The 18647-nt window shown below is 43.0% G+C and overlaps 1 protein-coding gene across 1 annotated transcript; it reads right to left on the minus strand.

Annotated features, from left to right (window-relative positions):
* Window positions 1-2072: 2072 nt before the first annotated feature.
* LOC138945649 (mucin-2-like) lies at window positions 2073-12014 on the minus strand. Its single transcript, XM_070317134.1, has 3 exons — window positions 11162-12014; window positions 7985-8378; window positions 2073-7681 (listed from the first exon to the last, which is right to left on the minus strand). Exons 2-3 carry the CDS (start codon window positions 8346-8348, stop codon window positions 4377-4379), a joined length of 3669 nt encoding a protein of 1222 aa, XP_070173235.1. The 5' UTR covers window positions 8349-8378; window positions 11162-12014; the 3' UTR covers window positions 2073-4376.
* Between the last annotated feature and the right edge of the window lie 6633 nt (window positions 12015-18647).

Consider the following 18647-nt stretch of genomic DNA (forward strand, 5'->3'; position numbering starts at 1 on the left):
TACAAGCATTTACATCTACATTCATAGTCAACAACGCTTAATTAAAAGCATACACCATCAAACATACATACAAAAGATTCTTCCACTAACTAAGTAATAAAAACATGAATAAAATAGGTAGTGAAAACAAGGAAATACCAGCTGAATACCCTTAATCAAACAGAACATGTTATCTACAATACTGAAAACAGCCCTAGATGTTTATATACATTATCACATTATCACTAAAACAACAAATACACTACATGTAGCCTACTGATGGACTGAGAAAACAAAATCAGGGGTTGTATTTCTTGAAGAGGTGCGTTTTAAGTGCTCGTTTGAATGCTTGGGGTGACTGAGAGTGGCGGATGTGAAAGGGGAGAGAATTCAATTGTGTGGGTGCGCAGAAAGTAAAAGTGCATTGTCCGTATGTTTTGGATTTGGTGTGTGGAATGGTGAGGATGCGACAGTCAGAAGAGGCACGTAGTTGTCTTGCTGGAGAATAGACGGTGAGGAGTTCAGAGAAGTAAGCAGGAGACGAGCCAGAAAAGAAGTTAAAGCAGAGGGTGGACAGTTTCTTGTCAATGCGGGCTTGAATAGGTAACCAGTGCAGTGTGTGAAGAAGTGGTGTTGCGTGATCTCGTTTTCGTGCTTTCAGAATGAGGCGTGCTGCCGAGTTTTGGACTTTTTGTAGTTTATGTAGGAGGTACAGAGGACAGCCAGAGAGAAGAGAGTTGCAGTAGTCAAGTTTAGAAAGAACAAAGGCACAGACAAGAGTGTTAGTTGTTTGAGAGGAGAGTGTGTGGCGAATGGTGCTGATCTTACGAAGCTCAAAATAAGCTGCTCTACAGACTAAAGATATATGTTTGTTAAGGGTCATGTCAGATGAAAGGGTGAATCCAAGGTTTCTAGCTGATGGTGAGAAAAGAATGTCGGTGTTGCCTATTTGAACACAAACAGGTTAGGGAGAGGGAAATGTAGTGTTCTTCTTTTTGCACAGTAAGACTTCAGTCTTATCATCATTCAGCTTAAGTTTGTTATCGACCATCCAAGATTTAACATCAGTGATGCATGTCTGGATGGCGGAATGTGTCTCTGCAGGGGGACTGGGCTTATACAGCTGGGTGTGGAGAGGGGCTTAGTGTACATGATGAAAAGGATGGGACCGAGTACTGAACATTGAGGAACGCCGAAAGAAAGTGGGGCTGGAGCAGACATCTGGCCATCGACAAGCACAGTCTGAGTCCTGCCAATGAGATAGGACTCAAGCCATGCTATCAGACACACATCTGTTGCAACAACTTTGGATTCTCTTAATCTTTTAGCGTCAGGTAAATGAGACAGTTTCACATGTAAACACCGTTTAGGGCGTTGTCTGCAGTCTGCATGTGCTCCAAAATTAATGTTGTAGTTTACTTGCACAACATCAATGATATGGTTAAATCTCAGTGTTTACATCTGCTACTACGAGACAAGATGTGAATTCAAGAGCATGTTTAAAGATTCACAGGAAAGGTTAAAAAAAACCCACACACACATTAAAAGTTGGTCCTTGTGCCGGCCAGTTTTTCAAAGTCGTCATTAGAATTGGCCAAGCCTGTACAAATCTATCTTACAAGAATTACGATGGGTAAACATAACTGGTCTTGAAGGAGGCAATATTGCCAACCCATCCTCAAACAAGGGTATCTTCTACCCTATTAACGTCGGGTAGGGAGGGTGGAGACAAGCCTTGGTAACCGGGTACCCGTGGTGTTTATCGCGCGTATTCTGAATTATGCTTTTCACCTTGCCTTCTGCGTGTTGGGGAAGTTACTTCAGTGATGAGGATGGGGTCGGTAAGTATGGCTTTTGATAAATGGATGGGGGGGGGGGGGGGGGGGAGAGAAAGAGTGGAAGGCTGTTGAACTACAGGTACATATATATGTCAGGAAAAAAGTAATGTGTATATGTACCTGTTTTGGCGCAAGCAAGCATGCACGCGCACACACACACACACACACACACATACACACGCACACACACATACATGCACGCACACACACTAGTTACTCTCGCGCTCATACAGTGAGTAACGAAATACCAGTAAGTTCTCTTCTGAGAGATCCATATTAATTTATTACAATTCAAAAGGTGAATTCTCGTTTGTAATTTGAACAGACATATTTGCATTCATTGTTAAAAAGACAACGCAAACTCGAAGTAGAACAATTAAAGTATCACATCAGTGGAACGCGACGTGCACATTACGAGAGATGTAGGCTACATGTTATTTTCTTTCGGACAATGCATCACAGGGGCCACGCCCTTTGAGACAAGCCCATGTGGCCACGCCCTTTGGTACAAGCCCCTGTGCACTGCGTTGGGTAAAGTCACGAAAATGACTCGATCGCAGTGCTCATAGAAGCTAGGTAGCTCAAGGATGTTTCGATGGTTTGTTTTCTTCAACAAACAGACGAATTACAAAAAGAACTCTGTCGGGTTTGTAAGGGTAGTGAAAGAGTTAGTTAGTTAGTTAGTTGTTGCTTTTTGGGTCCAGCGGACCATATAGGCCAAATCAGGACCCCTTGTGAAAGAGTGAATACCCTTGCTTTTACTAAGACAAACAATTCACGAGCGAGGGGTGTGTCGGAAAGCTATGAACAAAGAGCACGTGTGCATTACTTTTTCCAAGTAAAAGCAAGGGTATTCACTCTTTCATAACCGATACAAACCCGACAAAGTTATTTTCGAACATCGTCTATTGGTTAAAAGGGCCGCAAAAGTGTAGGCAATCTTAGGAAGTTTTAGGCACCACAACGAAAAAGCTCGACAGCAACATTTTGGGCGATTTGAAATAAGTTTAGTGACTCCAAAAGACAAAGCTATAGATCCTAATTTTCGTCGCCACCATCTTGTCTTTTCCAGAAAGATTAATGCAGAAGTTCAACTTTGTTCAGCTTGTAATGGCTCACCGCTGTGACAGCTGTTGTTTTCGCGCTCCTTGTTTGTAGCCTATATATACAGGGTGACCCAAAAAAAAGAGTACCCAAACAAAACGTCATAAATTGAACAAAAATAAAGCAATCTTCATAACATTTATTTACATACACAAGTAGCCTCTGCATGATTTGCACAGAAAATTTTAGCGTTCTAGCTTGTCTTTCAGGAAAGTTATGCTCATTCTACAGAACATGCTCCAAACGCCGCTGCAGGCAAACTTGAACTCGCCGCGCAAAGTTATCAATCACCCGCACACACTCCTGTTGCGAGATTCCGCGAATGGTTGTTGTGATGGCTCTCTTGAGTTCTGTGATTGTCTGTGGGTTGTTCCTGTAGATGTTGTCTTTCAGGAACCCCCAAAGATAGAAATCGCGCTGACCGAAGTGTCTCTGGAACTGTACTTGCACATCTCTGTATGATTTTGTGCGAAAATAGGTCTCTATGCAAAACGTCCGTTGATCATTAGTATAGTTCATTGTGAGAACAGCTTTTATTTCATCCAACCATGCAGTGGATTAGCTTGACTCACCTCAAAAAGAAAGAAAAAAAAGTTAAAATTGACAAAGTTATTCAATTTTGTTTGGGTACTCTTTTTTGGGGGTCACCCTGTACAACGTTGTAGGGGAAAAGACACAACGAAAGAACTCGTGGCATAATACAGGCTCTGAATCATCTTTCAGGGAACATTCGTATACTAATGCATGACAGGCATGGTGTGTGTGTGTGTGTGTGTGTGTGTGTGTGTGTGTGTGTGTGTGTGTGTGCGTGTGTGTGTGTGACTGTGTGTGTCTGTGTGTGTGTCGGTGTCTGTGTGCTTGTACAGTTAACAAATAAGTAATAAATGTTACAACTATGATCCAGCATCGATCCATGATCTGCCTTCGAATCTGAGAGAAAAGTCAATCTTACTTTTGCGTCGGGACAGCAATCATGGATGATACACTTAACCGTGAATTGTTTTCGCCCAGGCAGTAGGAATACCTAACGTTGGAACACTAGTGCAAGGTGTTCCACCGGGTCTTGGCGTAGGAACCACTACAGCTGGGGGTTTTGTTGTGGAAGTTCCAGTGTTGATTGTTTAAGATCTTGGAGTTGGAACACCAAATATTGCAACACTTGCACTGGGCTTAGGCGTAGGCACTGCGACGATTGGGCTTTTTGCAGTGGAAAAAAACATTCTTGATGACTTTCACCCTTGGAGTGGGAACATGAAATTTTGAAAGACTTGTACTGGGCAGAGACGTTGGTATTTGTGTCTTGACAGTCGAAGACCCAGTTTTAATCACCTGCACTTTAGGTGTTTGAACACATGGCGTAGTAAAACCAGCAGTTGGCTTTCCAATTGGTTTTGGTGTAGGTTCTGCTACCACTGGAGTTTTAGTACTTGCAAATCCAGGCTGAAACGACTTTAGTTATGGCGTGGGTACACCAGGCGTCGGAAACCCGACAGGTGTTCCACTCGGTTTGGGTGTGGGGACCAAGATGACTGGCGTTTTCTTGGTTGAAACCTGCCCTTGCAGACCCGGGGAATGTGGGATTATACTTTGCGGCGTAGGGAAACCGGTAAAAGATGTTCCACTTGGTTTTGGTGTAGGAATCCCAATGACTGGCGTTTTCTTGGTTGAAACCTGTCCTTGCAGACCCGGGGAATGTGGGATTATGCTTTGCGGCGTAGGGAAACCGTTAGAAAGTGGTCCAATTGATTTTGGTGTGGGAACCCCAATGATTGGTGTTTTCTTGGTTGAAACCTGTCCTGGCATACTCGGGGTGTGTGGAAACATATTAGGTGGTGTCGGAAAACCGGTAGAAGGTGTTCCACTTGGTTTTGGTGTGGGAATGATTGGTGTTTTCTTGGTTGAAACCTGTCCTGGCATACTCGGGGTGTGTGGAAACATATTAGGTGGTGTCGGAAAACCGGTAGAAGGTGTTCCACTTGGTTTTGGTGTGGGAACCCCAATGATTGGTGTTTTCTTGGTTGAAACCTGTCCTGGCATACTCGGGGTGTGTGGAAACATATTAGGTGGTGTCGGAAAACCGGGGTTAAGCGTTACTCGTGGTTTCTGCGTGGGTATAGCAACGATCGGAGATTGTGTAGATGTTGTGCTGGCCGGCAAAGAAGTAGTTGTGATGAAAACGGCCGGTGGAGTCGGGAACCCAGGAGGAGACGTCACTTTGGGTTTCTGTGTTGGTATTACAACGACAGGTTTCTTGGATGTCGCTGTGCTCTGTTGAAGCCCGGGAGAAGGTGGGACGATTATCGCAGGAGTTGCGAAACCTGATTTGGGTGTAACATTTGGGCGTGTGGTCGGAACAGCTACGATAGGGTTCTTGGATGTTGTTGTGCTCTGTTGAAGCCCGGGAGAGGGTGGAACGATAATAGCCGGTGTTGGAAAACTAGGTTTGGGCGTAACATTCGGATGTGTCGTTGGAATGGCTACGATGGGTTTCTTACTTGTTGCGGTGCTCGTCTGAAGCCCGGGAGAGGGTGGGACGATGCTAGGTGTTGGAAAGCCAGGGTTGGGTGTCACGTTTGGATGTGTCGTTGGAACGGCTACGATGGGCCTCTTGGTTGTTGCGGTGCTGGTCTGAAACCCGGGAGAGGGTGGGACGATGCTAGGTGTTGGGAAGCCTGATTTGGGAGTCACGTTTGGATGTGTCGTTGGAACGGCTACGATGGGCTTCTTGGTTGTTGCGGTGCTGGTCTGAAACCCGGGAGAGGGTGGGACGATGCTAGGTGTTGGGAAGCCTGATTTGGGAGTCACGTTTGGATGTGTCGTTGGAACGGCTACGATGGGTTTCTTGGTTGTTGCGGTGCTGGTCTGAAGCCCGGGAGAGGGTGGAACGATGCTAGGTGTTGGAAAGCCAGGGTTGGGTGTCACGTTTGGATGTGTCGTCGGAACAACTATGATTGGCTTCTTGGTTGTGGCGGTGCTCGTCTGAAGCCCGGGAGAGGGTGGGACGATGCTAGGTGTTGGAAAGCCTGATTTGGGTGTCACGTTTGGATGTGTCGTCGGAACAATTATGATGGGTTTTTTACTTGTTGGGGTACTCGTCTGAAGCCCGGGAGAGGTCTGCTGTGTTGGGGGTTTTGGAGTTGGAACTAAAATGTTGCCCTTTGTCTGCGATGTTGCTGTGGACGATGGCGAGGGAAAGGTTGTTGTCGAAGTTGACTGCGGAATCGTCGGTTTTGTCGATAGTGACGGCGTCTTGGTTGTGGGATTTGTCGTTGTGGCAGTGGTTAGTTTTTGCATGGAAGCGGTAGACGTGGAAACATGTGCTGATGTCGGCGCTTGAGTGGAGACAGGGTTACTAGTGCTGACTACAGTGGACGCTGTTCCCACTGTCGGGAGAGATGTGGAGGTACTGGTTATTGCCAACGATGGTGTCTGGGAAGATTGTGTTGGTGCATGCAAAGCTGTCGTCGTCGATGGTGGCGGTTGTGCTGATGATGGTTGGGACTGTGATGTTGAAGTAGCTGTGGAGGTCGTTGTGGTGGATGGGGGTATTGTTGGTGGCAGAGACGCTGCAGTAGATGTGCCTTGTGTTGTTGAGATGGTCACTGCTGGAGTTGGCATGTTCGTTACGGGGTTAGGACTTGATGTTGCGGAGTTTGTAGTTGTTCCTGACGCACCGGATGTTGATACCATTGCAACCGTTGAGGAGGAGACAACAGGCACCGCTTGATGTGACATAAAACTGGACAGAGTCTGATTGACAGAACCAAGGTCTTTGGCCTCCTTTTGGATGACGTTGGACATGATGGACATGCGCTTGTCCAGTTGGTTCAGACTGTTTTCGAGAGTCGACATTCTATTGGCGTTTCCGACAGCACGTGATGCCAGCTTTGACTGCTGATTGGCCAGATTCCGCATGGTGGCTGTACGTGCATTGTCTCTCTGCTGTAGACGCTGCACCGTGCTTTGCATGGCGGAGAGGCTAGCGTTGGCATTCGATGCTTGGCTGGTCGTGTTGTTACTGAGCTGAGCAAATCCGTTCTTTGTGGCTGTCAACTGCTGTGAGTTGGAGTTTACTCCTTGCCGCAAAGAATTCACGGAGGTGGACAAGTTAGAATTGAAGTTTTGCAATCCCTTGACAACTTGTTCTAGTTGAAGAATCTTTGAGTTCTGTGCGTTGTTGGTCTTAACCTGCTCCGCTCTCAGCGAACTCACCTGCTGATCAAGTTTTGCCAGCATGGCGGTCAGCTGAGCTATGGCAGTAGAAGACGATGAAGAACTCGGCGATGGAGAGGCTGAAAAAGTTGCCGTAGATGCTGAATTCGATGTTGTGGAAGTAGACGTCGTTGTTGTTGTTGGGACTGAAGTTGAAGTGGAAGTCGTGGTCGGAGTTGATGTGGAGGAGGTAGTGGAGGCCATAGAAGAAGTGGCAGCAGCAGGAGTACTAAGACTAAAGCGATTGGCCTTAAGGAGGTTCTCCAGGTCCAGGGTTTTCTGCATGACGGTGTCGAGCTGCAGGTCGTGCCTGGTGAGCACGTTGCTGATCTTGGTGATCGTCAAGGCCTGCTGCTTGGCTCGTTGCTCGGCGTCCGCCGTCATGTTGATCATGTGATCCTGCAGGTTCTTCTGGGCGTCCAGAATCATCACCCGCGTGTCCTGTAGTTCCGTGTTGACGCGGTAAAGGTCACTGGCCACCTTGCAGCCCGAGGGACAGGTGTAGGCATTGGTGTTGAGGGTGTTGCCTGGACTCTTGTTGCTGTTTCCTGGAGAAAAGTGTGTAGAGTTGGTTTAAACATTTTTTTTTGAATTGAAGATTATGGATGGGCGTGAGCATAATACGTGTGTTAAATGCAGTTCTTGTGGGCAATGACAATGATGATGGAAGACCACGAAGATCAATGCTTGCAGCATATCCATTAGCTAAGTGTTTACCTCATGCGTGGCACAATACTGGCATTTGAAAGTATCTTCTTTTTTCCCCCAAAAGAATTCCTTATATAATTAATACGAGAATCACTTAGCAATAAAGTTGAAATGTTTGAAATACGCATTTCTGATTTACGTACCGTTTCCGGTTCCGGAGTTTCCTCCCCTTCCGCCATTTGCGCTTGCTAAGGCTTGCAAAGCTCGCTGAATGCCGCTGACCTGTGTGGCTAAACCAGCCACCTCTGTTGTCAGTGTAGACATTTTCTGCTGCGCGACAGAGCTCTGAGACACGTGAAGCAGCCGTTCTCTGTCCAGCTCTGCTCGAAGCTGCAGTAGCAGGGTGTTTGTGGAGGGGGAGGAGGAGGCGGTGACGGAGAAGGGATTGCCGAAGGTGAAACTTGGTGCGGAGAGTGTGGGAGGGACAAAGATGGAGACGATGGTGATGGTGGTGGTGACTGCAAGGAAGGTTCGAGTCCACATTGTTGTTTGAGGGTGACGAGGCATTGTTGGTAACGTTCTGGGGTTGTGTAGGTTCTGTAAAGTGGAAAACATTTCTCTAGCATACAGAGTAGTAATCATACAATCCTGAAGAACTTCGGGCAGTGTGTCGCTGCCGAAATATTAATAAAGAAAGTAGTAATCTGGTTACTGTTATGCCCTCTTTTTGTTTGTTTTCTGTTCACTTGGTTCCACTTTTAAGACATACAGGTCATGCACCTTTGAACATAGCTGATACATTTGGTAGACAGTGAAAGCTTGGGTGGTGTTTTTATGTGATCAAGTAAACTAGATAATAAAGAAATATAATAAAATAATACGAAGGGAAAGACAGCGACGAGAAGCAGTAAATGATGTAACTTAGATTATCGTTCAGTGCGTTTAGTGCATTAACTTAGATTATCGTTCAGCGCATTAACTTAGACTATCGTTCAGTGCATAAACTTAGTTTATCGGTCAATGCGAAGAAGCAAAAGGGTAATCTAACTTCTTCTTTTCGTGGAGGATATTGAAAGCTCAGAGAAATTTGAAATCGTACACCTATCTGAACAGAATTGTCAAACGAAAGTTTTTCGTTTTTTCTCTCAATCGTCCGTGTTGTATTGATCTTTGAGGTCATCGATAATTTTATTTTAGACAAACGTCATATATATGAGAAATATATATTGATCTTTGAAGTCATCGATAATTTTATTTTAGACAAACGTCATATATATGAGAAATATATATTGATCTTTGAAGTCATCGATAATTTTATTTTAGATAAACGTCATACATATATGAGAAATATATATTGATCTTTGAAGTTATCGATAATTTTATTTTAATAAATGTTTGTTTGTTTGTTTGTTTGCTTAACGCCCAGCCGACCACGAAGAGCCATATCAGGGCGGTGCTGCTTTGACATATAACGTGCGCCACACACAAGACAGAAGTCGCAGCACAGGCTTCATGTCTCACCCAGCCACATTATTCTGACACCGGACCAACCAGTCCTAGCACTAACCCCATAATGCCAGACGCCAGACGCCAGGCGGAGCAGCCACTAGATTGCCAATTTTAAAGTCTTAGGTATGACCCGGCCGGGGTTCGAACCCACGACCTCCCGATCACGGGGCGGACGCCTTCCCACTAGGCCAACCGTGCCGGTTTAAATAAACGTCATATATATGAGAAATATATATTGATCTTTGAAGTCATCGATAATTTTATTTTAGATAAACGTCATACATATGAGAACCCCCCGCGGGTTAGGGAGAGTCCCATATTGGTTGGGACGAGAAAGAATTTACCCGATGCTCCCCAGCATGTCGTAAGAGGCGACTAACGGATTCTGTTTCTCCTTTTACCCTTGTTAAGTGTTTCTTGTATAGAATATAGTCAATGTTTGTAAAGATTTTAGTCAAGCAGTATGTAAGAAATGTTAAGTCCTTTGTACTGGAAACTTGCATTCTCCCAGTAAGGTAATAATTATATTGTACTACGTTGCAAGCCCCTGGAGCAAATTTTTGATTAGTGCTTTTGTGAACAAGAAACAATTGACAAGTGGCTGTATCCCATTTTCCCCCTTCCCCAATCGCGATATAACCTTCGTGGTTGAAAACGACGTTAAACACCAAATAAAGAAAGAAAGATACATATGAGAAATATATATTGATCTTTGAAGTCATCGATACATTTATTTTAGATAAACGTCATATATATTTATGAGAACGATCGAGATGTACGCATACTAACGTTGCATTATCATATTACCCCATTTGGTACAATTTAAATGTTTTGTCTTTTGGATAAATATAAAGAAAGGCAATGATCTATTAAAGGTAAACACCAATTGCCTTTGAACACATATCATCATCGTTAGATATAAACAAGTCGCGAAAGGCGAAAATACAATATTTAGTCAAGTAGCTGTCGAACTCACAGAATGAAACTGAACGCAATGCCATTTTTCAGCAAGACCGTATACTCGTAGCATCGTCAGTCCACCGCTCATGTCAAAGGCAGTGAAATTGACAAGAAGAGCGGGGTAGTAGTTGCGCTAAGAAGGATAGCACGCTTTTCTGTACCTCTCTTTGTTTTAACTTTCTGAGCGTGTTTTTAATCCAAACATATCATATCTATATGTTTTTGGAATCAGGAACCGACAAGGAATAAGATGAAAGTGTTTTTAAATTGATTTGGACAATTTAATTTTGATAATAATTTTTATATATTTAATTTTCAGAGCTTGTTTTTAATCCAAATATAACATATTTATATGTTTTTGGAATCAGAAAATGATGGAGAATAAGATGAAGGTAAATTTGGATCGTTTTATAAATTTTTATTTTTTTTTACAATTTTCAGATTTTTAATGACCAAAGTCATTAATTAATTTTTAAGCCACCAAGCTGAAATGCAATACCGAAGTCCGGGCTTTGTCGAAGATTACTTGACCAAAATTTCAACCAATTTGGTTGAAAAATGAGGGCGTGACAGTGCCGCCTCAACTTTCACGAAAAGCCGGATATGACGTCATCAAAGACATTTATCAAAAAAATGAAAAAAAACGTTCGGGGATATCATACCCAGGAACTCTCATGTCAAATTTCATAAAGATCGGTCCAGTAGTTTGGTCTGAATCGCTCTACACGCACGCACGCACGCACACACGCACACACGCACACACATACACCACGACCCTCGTTTCGATTCCCCCTCGATGTTAAAATATTTAGTCAAAACTTGACTAAATATAAAAAGAAACAACCAGGACATCATGTTTTTTTAATGCAAAATTACTGTATTTTGTACAAAATGCAAGCATTTCCACTTACCTCAACTGAAGAAAGTTTGGTCTTCGTGCTCCTCGTATCGAAAAATCGAAATATATCTTCTTGGCGAGTGAGACTGTAAGTGAAGTTTGCAAGTCTGACTCTCCGAAAATAACAGGGGGAGTTAAATCATACTCCTGTCTTAGAGACACAGGCCTTATCGTATACGTTATACTTTGACCAAGGTAAGTCTGAAGTATTATCTAAACACTTTCAATTCACGCCTAATGTTTATAGTCTACGGTGTCATCTCCTCAAGGCCTGAAAGTTCTTAGTTCCACTGAGAGAATCAATTCTGCGTGCTCATGTAAGACACCCGCCAGACTCTGTAACCGGGTAGGAATCCACCCGGATGATTGGGTGACCCTATAATGCCGCCTATCGCGAAATCAGTAGCGAACATCAAGGCACTCGGGTGTAATTTTCTTGAGATGACTGTGTGTCGCAGGGATGTGTGTTTTGTCTTGGGGTAATCTGTGTGTTTGTGTGGAACGCGCTCGTGTGTAGGGCTGGCCTTGTTTGAAGAGGAGGGTGCTGCGTACCTTCTGACGTCAGTCCTTTTCTTCACTTTTGACGGTTGGGCATGTAGAGCAAAACTGTAAGAAAAAAAAGAAGAAAAAAGTTTAAAAAAAAAGAGGGAGAAAAAAGGGGCTAGGATATGGAGGGAGGAAAACGTTGAAGTGATATTGCAATCAAATTATGTCTTCCCAAAAGTAATGACTAAATGAGCTTACCTGGAGATCAGATGGGAGATATATGTTAATTATGCGCTGTTCCATTCAGATAGTTTTTAATGTAATAAAATATGATCTACTGTTCATTCATTCTGAGTCAGTGTAATTCAATCTTAAAACCTTATTACATGTTTTTTAGGATAGATGTTTTAAACGTATGTATTCAGTGTTAAATATATGGTTTGTTCTCATTTTGGGGGGAGGGGGGATTTGTTTTTTATCACACATCTTTTAAGAGAAGAATGAGATGTTTCAGCCGAAATTATGGATGCACTGCTTCACCGAAGACTCGGTTGGTATATGGCGGCATCGCTTCTAGCAATGTATTCTTTTACACATGTGCAGAGGATAATATCATTTTAATAATCATTTCAGCAATCATCCCATTACATATAATTATTACACTAAGATAACGCCTTGACAATCCTTACAATTTAGTACAAACGCAACTTCAAACGTAGGACGAAGACGTCGACTGATTCTCGGCCTTTTATTGCTCTTTAACCTCGGGAGGTCATTTATGGCCGCAAAAACGTCGAGACCAAACCAAAACTTCACCCAACTTGAAGTATCCCAGGCACTTAAATTGGGCTCAGGGAGGAAACAACAGCAGCGATGGTGTGAAAAGGCTAAACGCATGTTGTATTTTTTTGTCCAAAGGTCTCGCTCGTTCTCGTCCCAAGTCTCGTGTTTTGTGCTGTGTTTGGCACTTTGCTGCCAAACCCCGAAACAATTAAGCAGTCATGAGTCACCTTACCGCAATTCTGTTTGACATTAACTTTGCTCTGGTTGACCCCTTCTTAACACACCCCCCCCCCACACACACACACACACAAACCTATCCCCCAAAAGAGGAAGCACACTGCCGCATGAACATGGGCTGGCCATAAATACTTATACTAATGAACAAGAACAAGAACGAGAAGAACAATGAGAACAAGAACAAAACAAGCAGGAAGACTTAAAAAGGAATTTGCAAAACTAATTAGAATTAGCAGCAGTGCCTGGTCTCGCTGTGCGTATACATATTTTGGGGGTTCTTGAAAAATAGGAACTGCAATTGTGTAATCCTTTAGACTTTGCAAAGTAGAGATTCAGTTCCTTGCCTAGCGAAAATAAGGGTGTCTATACAGAAACTGTCCAGTATGAGTGTACAGTAATCCGAAACAGAGAGATGGCTAATGTTTCAAAATCATGAACAGTAATGTAAGACAAAACAAAACATCCACAAGAACGTCGAACGAAAATTCTTTGTAGTGGAGTGACATCCACATAATTATGAGACAAAAAAACCAACTTAGCTGAGTAGATGTTGAAAATAAAAAAAAACAAGAAAGGTATGTTGTTGGAACGTTTAATTATTGACAAAACAAAACGTTACGTTCACAGATATATCGACCCAGCGGTCTTTTTAGGTGCACCGACAAACATTAATTAGACAGAACAAATGTGACAAAATGGTCAGCCATTTTTTTTTTTTTTTTTTTTTTTTTGGGGGGGGGGGGGGGCTTATTTTGTGTGCCTTGAACATTTAGTCCGATAAGTGTTGTCTAATTAGTGTTTGTCTGTGCACTTAACAGACTGCTGGGTCGATATATATGTGAACGTAACGTTTTGTTTTGTCAATGATTACACGTTCCAACAACATACCTTTCTTGCTTTTTAAATTCTGAAGTTTGGAACGTTGGCAGTCTATTGGGTTTTTGGATCTCTACAGCAGCGAAGAGCTCTGTGCACAGCTATATGCAGTAATGTTTACGATCTTCTTAATAAGAAGGAGTGGAGAAGAAGAAAATTGATGGACAGAGAAATGGATGGACGGATGGGTGAATTGCTGGAAGGATGGATGGACAAAGGAGTGAATGGGTTGACGTGGGAATAGATGGATGGATCATGCTAAAGAAAATGTACTGCTGCCAGAAGGATAGTGCCTTTCACAGTGCGTGATGTTATACATCTGTTTATAATGTCGTTAATCTATCTAGTTTTCCTACCGGCACAGTTGGCCTAGTGGTAAGGCGTCCGCCCCGTGATCGGGAGGTCGTGGGTTCGAACCCCGGCCGGGTCATATCTAAGACTTTAAAATTGGCAATCTAGTGGCTGCTCCGCCTGGCGTCTGGCATTATGGGGTTAGTGCTAGGTCTGGTTGGTCCGGTGTCAGAATAATGTGACTGGGTGAGACATGAAGCCTGTGCTGCGACTCAGTCTGTCTTGTGTGTGGCGCACGTTATAATATGTCAAAGCAGCACCGCCCTGATAAGGCCCTTCGTGGTCGGCTGGGCGTTAAGCAAACAAACAAAGACCTCGTCCCATTTGCAAGTCCCCCAGCCAAGATCTGAGATGGTGAGCCGAATTCGTGTGCACGGGAAGAATTGTGCCTTTAAACTGCCAACGGACAAGGAGCCATGCAGGCTTTGAGAAGCAAACGAATCATGATTTAAGAAAATTAAACATCGGCCAATTCTCTTTGAGTTGGTCGGGTTTGGGCTGCTAGTACCTTTCATTTTATGTACCAAGTGGCTACAACAAGGTCATAAGAAAACCAAAACGGGATAAAATTGACATGCTTAGCATTTCCAATGCTCCATCGTAAGATTTTCACCAAATACCAAGAAACTAATATCAATGTGCAATCACCGATACAGTTTTTTGATGTGTTAGTAATTTGTGCCAAACACCACATCTATATTTCCAAAATGAACAAAACGATCCCTCATTTTCAGACATTTAGTAGACATTTTAAGCAAAGATTTATTGATAAAAGGTACAACGCAGCAATGAATAATTCGCGAGATAAAGTTTACAAGGACACAAAGCTAAGACAGGCACACACACACACCACACACACACACACACGCCACACACACACACACACACACACACACGCACACACACACACACACCCCACACACACACACATACACACACCAGCCCCCCTCCCCCAACACACCCAGGCGTTGTCACATAATTATCCAGAGCCTGTTTTTCATCGCTGACGTCATTGTTGAAGACTCACTGCCCCTTGATCGCGTCACACGTCGACCAACAGGATGCAGGCAAGACACAAAGCTAAGAGTTCTGAACACCCCAGCGACTGTTTGTCAGTAAATGAAAAGAAACAGGAAGGCATGAAACGCGCCCTTTGAAGCGGTTCGAACCTGTGTTTTGCAAACTTCCACACCTTTCTTCTTGATAAGACTCACCTGTAAAATGTGATAGTTTCGCTAGTGATGAGGGAGAGAAGAAGAAAGATAAAATAAACAGAGCCCTCACACCTTTATCACTGATAACAGCTACTTGTATACTCTAAAAGTTTGACACACGAGGAAGGACAGGAAAAGGATACAAAGAATAGAAAGAAGACAAACGAAAAAAGAAAACAAGTCGCGTAAGGCAAAATTACTACATTTAGTCAAGCTGTGAAACTCACAGAATGAAACTGAACGTAGTCCGCTGCTAGTGCAAAAGGCAGTGAAAGTGACGAGCCTTTGGCGCGGTTGCGGTTGCGCTGTGCTTCATGCTTTACTGTACCTCTCTTCGTTTTAACTTTCTCAGCGTGTTTTTAATCCAAACATATCACATCTATATGTTTTTGGAATCAGGAACCGACAAGGAATAAGATGAAAGTGTTTTTAAATTGATTTCGAAAATTTAATTTTGATCATAATTTTTATATTTTTAATTTTCAGAGCTTGTTCTTAATCCAAATATAACATATGTATATGTTTTTGGAATCAGGAAATGATGAAGAATAAGATGAAGGTAAATTTGGATCGTTTTATAATTTTTTTTTTTTTTACAATTTTCAGATTTTTAATGACCAAAGGCATTAATTAATTTTTAAGCCACCAAGCTGAAATGCAATACCAAAGTCCGGCCTTCGTCGAAGATTGCTTGGCCAAAATTTTAATCAATTTGATTGAAAAATGAGGGTGTGACAGTGCCGCCTCAACTTTTACAAAAAGCCGGATATGACGTCATCAAAGACATTTATCGAAAAAAAGTTAAAAACTTCCGGGGATATCATTCCCAGGAACTCTCATGTAAAATTTCATAAAGATCGGTTTAGTAGTTTAGTCTGTATCGCTCTACACACACACACGCACAGACAGACACACACACACACACACACACACACACACACACACACACACACACACACACACACACACACACACACACATGCACCACGACCCTCGTCTCGATTCCCCCTCTATGTTAAAACATTTAGTCAAAACTTGACTAAATTATAATGTTAAAAGAGAGAGACAGAAAGAAAGAAAGAAAGACATTCCATTTCGCACTATAGACAAAAAACGCGTACATTTTCTATTTTGAACAAATCGAACTACGATACGATAGAAACCATAAACATAAAGACAACAACAACAACAACAACAACAACAACAACAACACTTTAGGTATGATTATAGTCCTTCTTTTCAAGGAATTTCCTGTCTTCAACGACAAGGAGAAAATCTAAAGTATCCCGACAAAATAGCAAGTGAAAGAAGGAAGAAACTTGTGGATGTAAACGAAAGCGAAACAAAGCATGAACCTCCCAATGAAACAGCAAGTGCATAATATAGACAAAGCAAGTTCAAGAGCAAGTCTAACAAAGAACAAGGAAGACAAAGAGATTGAGTAAAACAAAGATGAAAACAGTTGAAGGAAAAGGGACACAACCATGGGTGGGATTCTTCCGGTATATGCCGAATCCTTCAGCGTCTGGGGGCCCCAAGACCACCCCCCCCCTCCCCCTTAAAATTCTTTAGGATTCATGACATTTTTTAGTCCCACCCATGCACAACGGAGGGTCTTCCGACGAAAGCGTGTGGAACAAAAGTGAGTCTCCCCAATGAGAGAGTGGGTTACAACAAACCAACGAGTCTCACCAATGAGAGAGTGGGTTGCAACAAACCAACGAGTCTCACCAATGAGAGAGTGGGTTGCAACAAACCAACGAGTCTCACCAATGAGAGAGTGGGTTGCAACAAACCAACGAGTCTCCCCAATGAGAGAGTGGGTTGCAACAAACCAACGAGTCTCACCAATGAGAGAGTGGGTTACAACAAACCAAGGAGTCTCACCAATGAGAGAGTGGGTTACAACAAACCAACGAGTCTCCCCAATGAGAGAGTGGGTTACAACAAACCAAGGAGTCTCACCAATGAGAGAGTGGGTTACAACAAACCAACGAGTCTCCCCAATGAGAGAGTGGGTTACAACAAACCAAGGAGTCTCACCAATGAGAGAGTGGGTTACAACAAACCAACGAGTCTCCCCAATGAGAGAGTGGGTTACAACAAACCAACGAGTCTCACCAATGAAAGGACATTTTTCAGTCCCCACCCATGCACAACGGAGGGTCTTCCGACGAAAGTGTGTGGAACAAAAGTGAGTCTCCCCAATGAGAGAGTGGGTTGCAACAAACCAACGAGTCTCACCAATGAGAGAGTGGGTTGCAACAAACCAACGAGTCTCACCAATGAGAGAGTGGGTTACAACAAACCAACGAGTCTCACCAATGAAAGAGTGGGTTGCAACAAACCAACGAGTCTCACCAATGAAAGAGTGGGTTGCAACAAACCAACGAGTCTCACCAATGAAAGAGTGGGTTGCAACAAACCAACGAGTCTCACCAATGAAAGGACCTTTTTTAGTCCCGTTAAAAAATGTAGATTTGTAGGAGCTTTTTTTTAGCCACTCCCCCCCCCCCCCTCCTCCATGTTACTATTTTTCTGTTGTTGTGTTGGCGTTTGTGTTGTTGTCGTCGCCGTCGTCGTTATTGTTGTTGAACATTTATGTTCAGTCAAATTCGTGATATCTGAAGTAAGGCGTCCTTGACTTCAAAATTGATAACGTCGTTTCCGGTCGCTCGAGAGTCCTCATGGCGACTATACACGCATGAAAAATAGGCCCTGGATTCATGTATACAGAAATATGAGGCGTGTTTATAAACAGACGGACGGTAAGTTTTTGTTTACTTTTTATGTTGCCTGTATGGTTGATTCACCTCACAATCTGACTGAAGCCGATGGCCGTACACATCTTGGTGGAGTTTCTTGGGGTTTTAACCGGCAGTTAACAATCAGTTAACCGAAACGGGTTTATCAAACTCAAACCAACGTGTAGTGTTTTCTTGCCATGCATAGCAGTACTGAAATCAATGGCATCTCGGTAACACCAAGGAGTTTTTGCCCCTGCCCCAAATCCTCTTTGCGGGTCAAGTGAGCATTATGCGATACATGTCCGCTTAAAAATAGCTTTTGTTTAGTTTTTACATTTAGTCAAGTTATGACTAAATGTTTTAACATCGAGGGGGGAATCGAGACGAGGGTCGTGGTGTATGTGTGTGTGTCTGTGCGTGTGTGTGTGTATGTGTGTGTGTGTAGAGCGATTCAGACTAAACTACTGGACCGATCTTTATGAAATTTGACATGAGAGTTCCTGGGTATGAAATCCCCGAACATGTTTTTCATTTTTTTGATAAATGTCTTTGATGACGTCATATCCGGCTTTTCGTGAAAGTTGAGGCGGCACTGTCACGCCCTCATTGTTCAACCAAATTGATTGAAATTTTGGTCAAGTAATCTTCGACGAAGCCCGGACTTCGGTATTGCATTTCAGCTTGGTGGCTTAAAAATTAATTAATGACTTTGGTCATTAAAAATCTGAAAATTGTAAAAAAAAATAAAAATTTATAAAACGATCCAAATTTACGTTCATCTTATTCTCCATCATTTTCTGATTCC

Source organism: Littorina saxatilis, linkage group LG1, assembly GCF_037325665.1.
Source record: "Littorina saxatilis isolate snail1 linkage group LG1, US_GU_Lsax_2.0, whole genome shotgun sequence".
Taxonomy (NCBI): domain Eukaryota; kingdom Metazoa; phylum Mollusca; class Gastropoda; order Littorinimorpha; family Littorinidae; genus Littorina; species Littorina saxatilis.

Bases quoted from the DNA above. Each gene is read 5' to 3' on its own strand.
- LOC138945649 (XM_070317134.1), bottom strand. From the start codon at position 8,348: ATGCCTCGTCACCCTCAAACAACAATGTGGACTCGAACCTTCCTTGCA. The intron at 7,682-7,984 runs GTACGTAAATCA...ACTTTTCTCCAG, and splicing joins AAACTCCGGAACCGGAAACG to GAAACAGCAACAAGAGTCCA.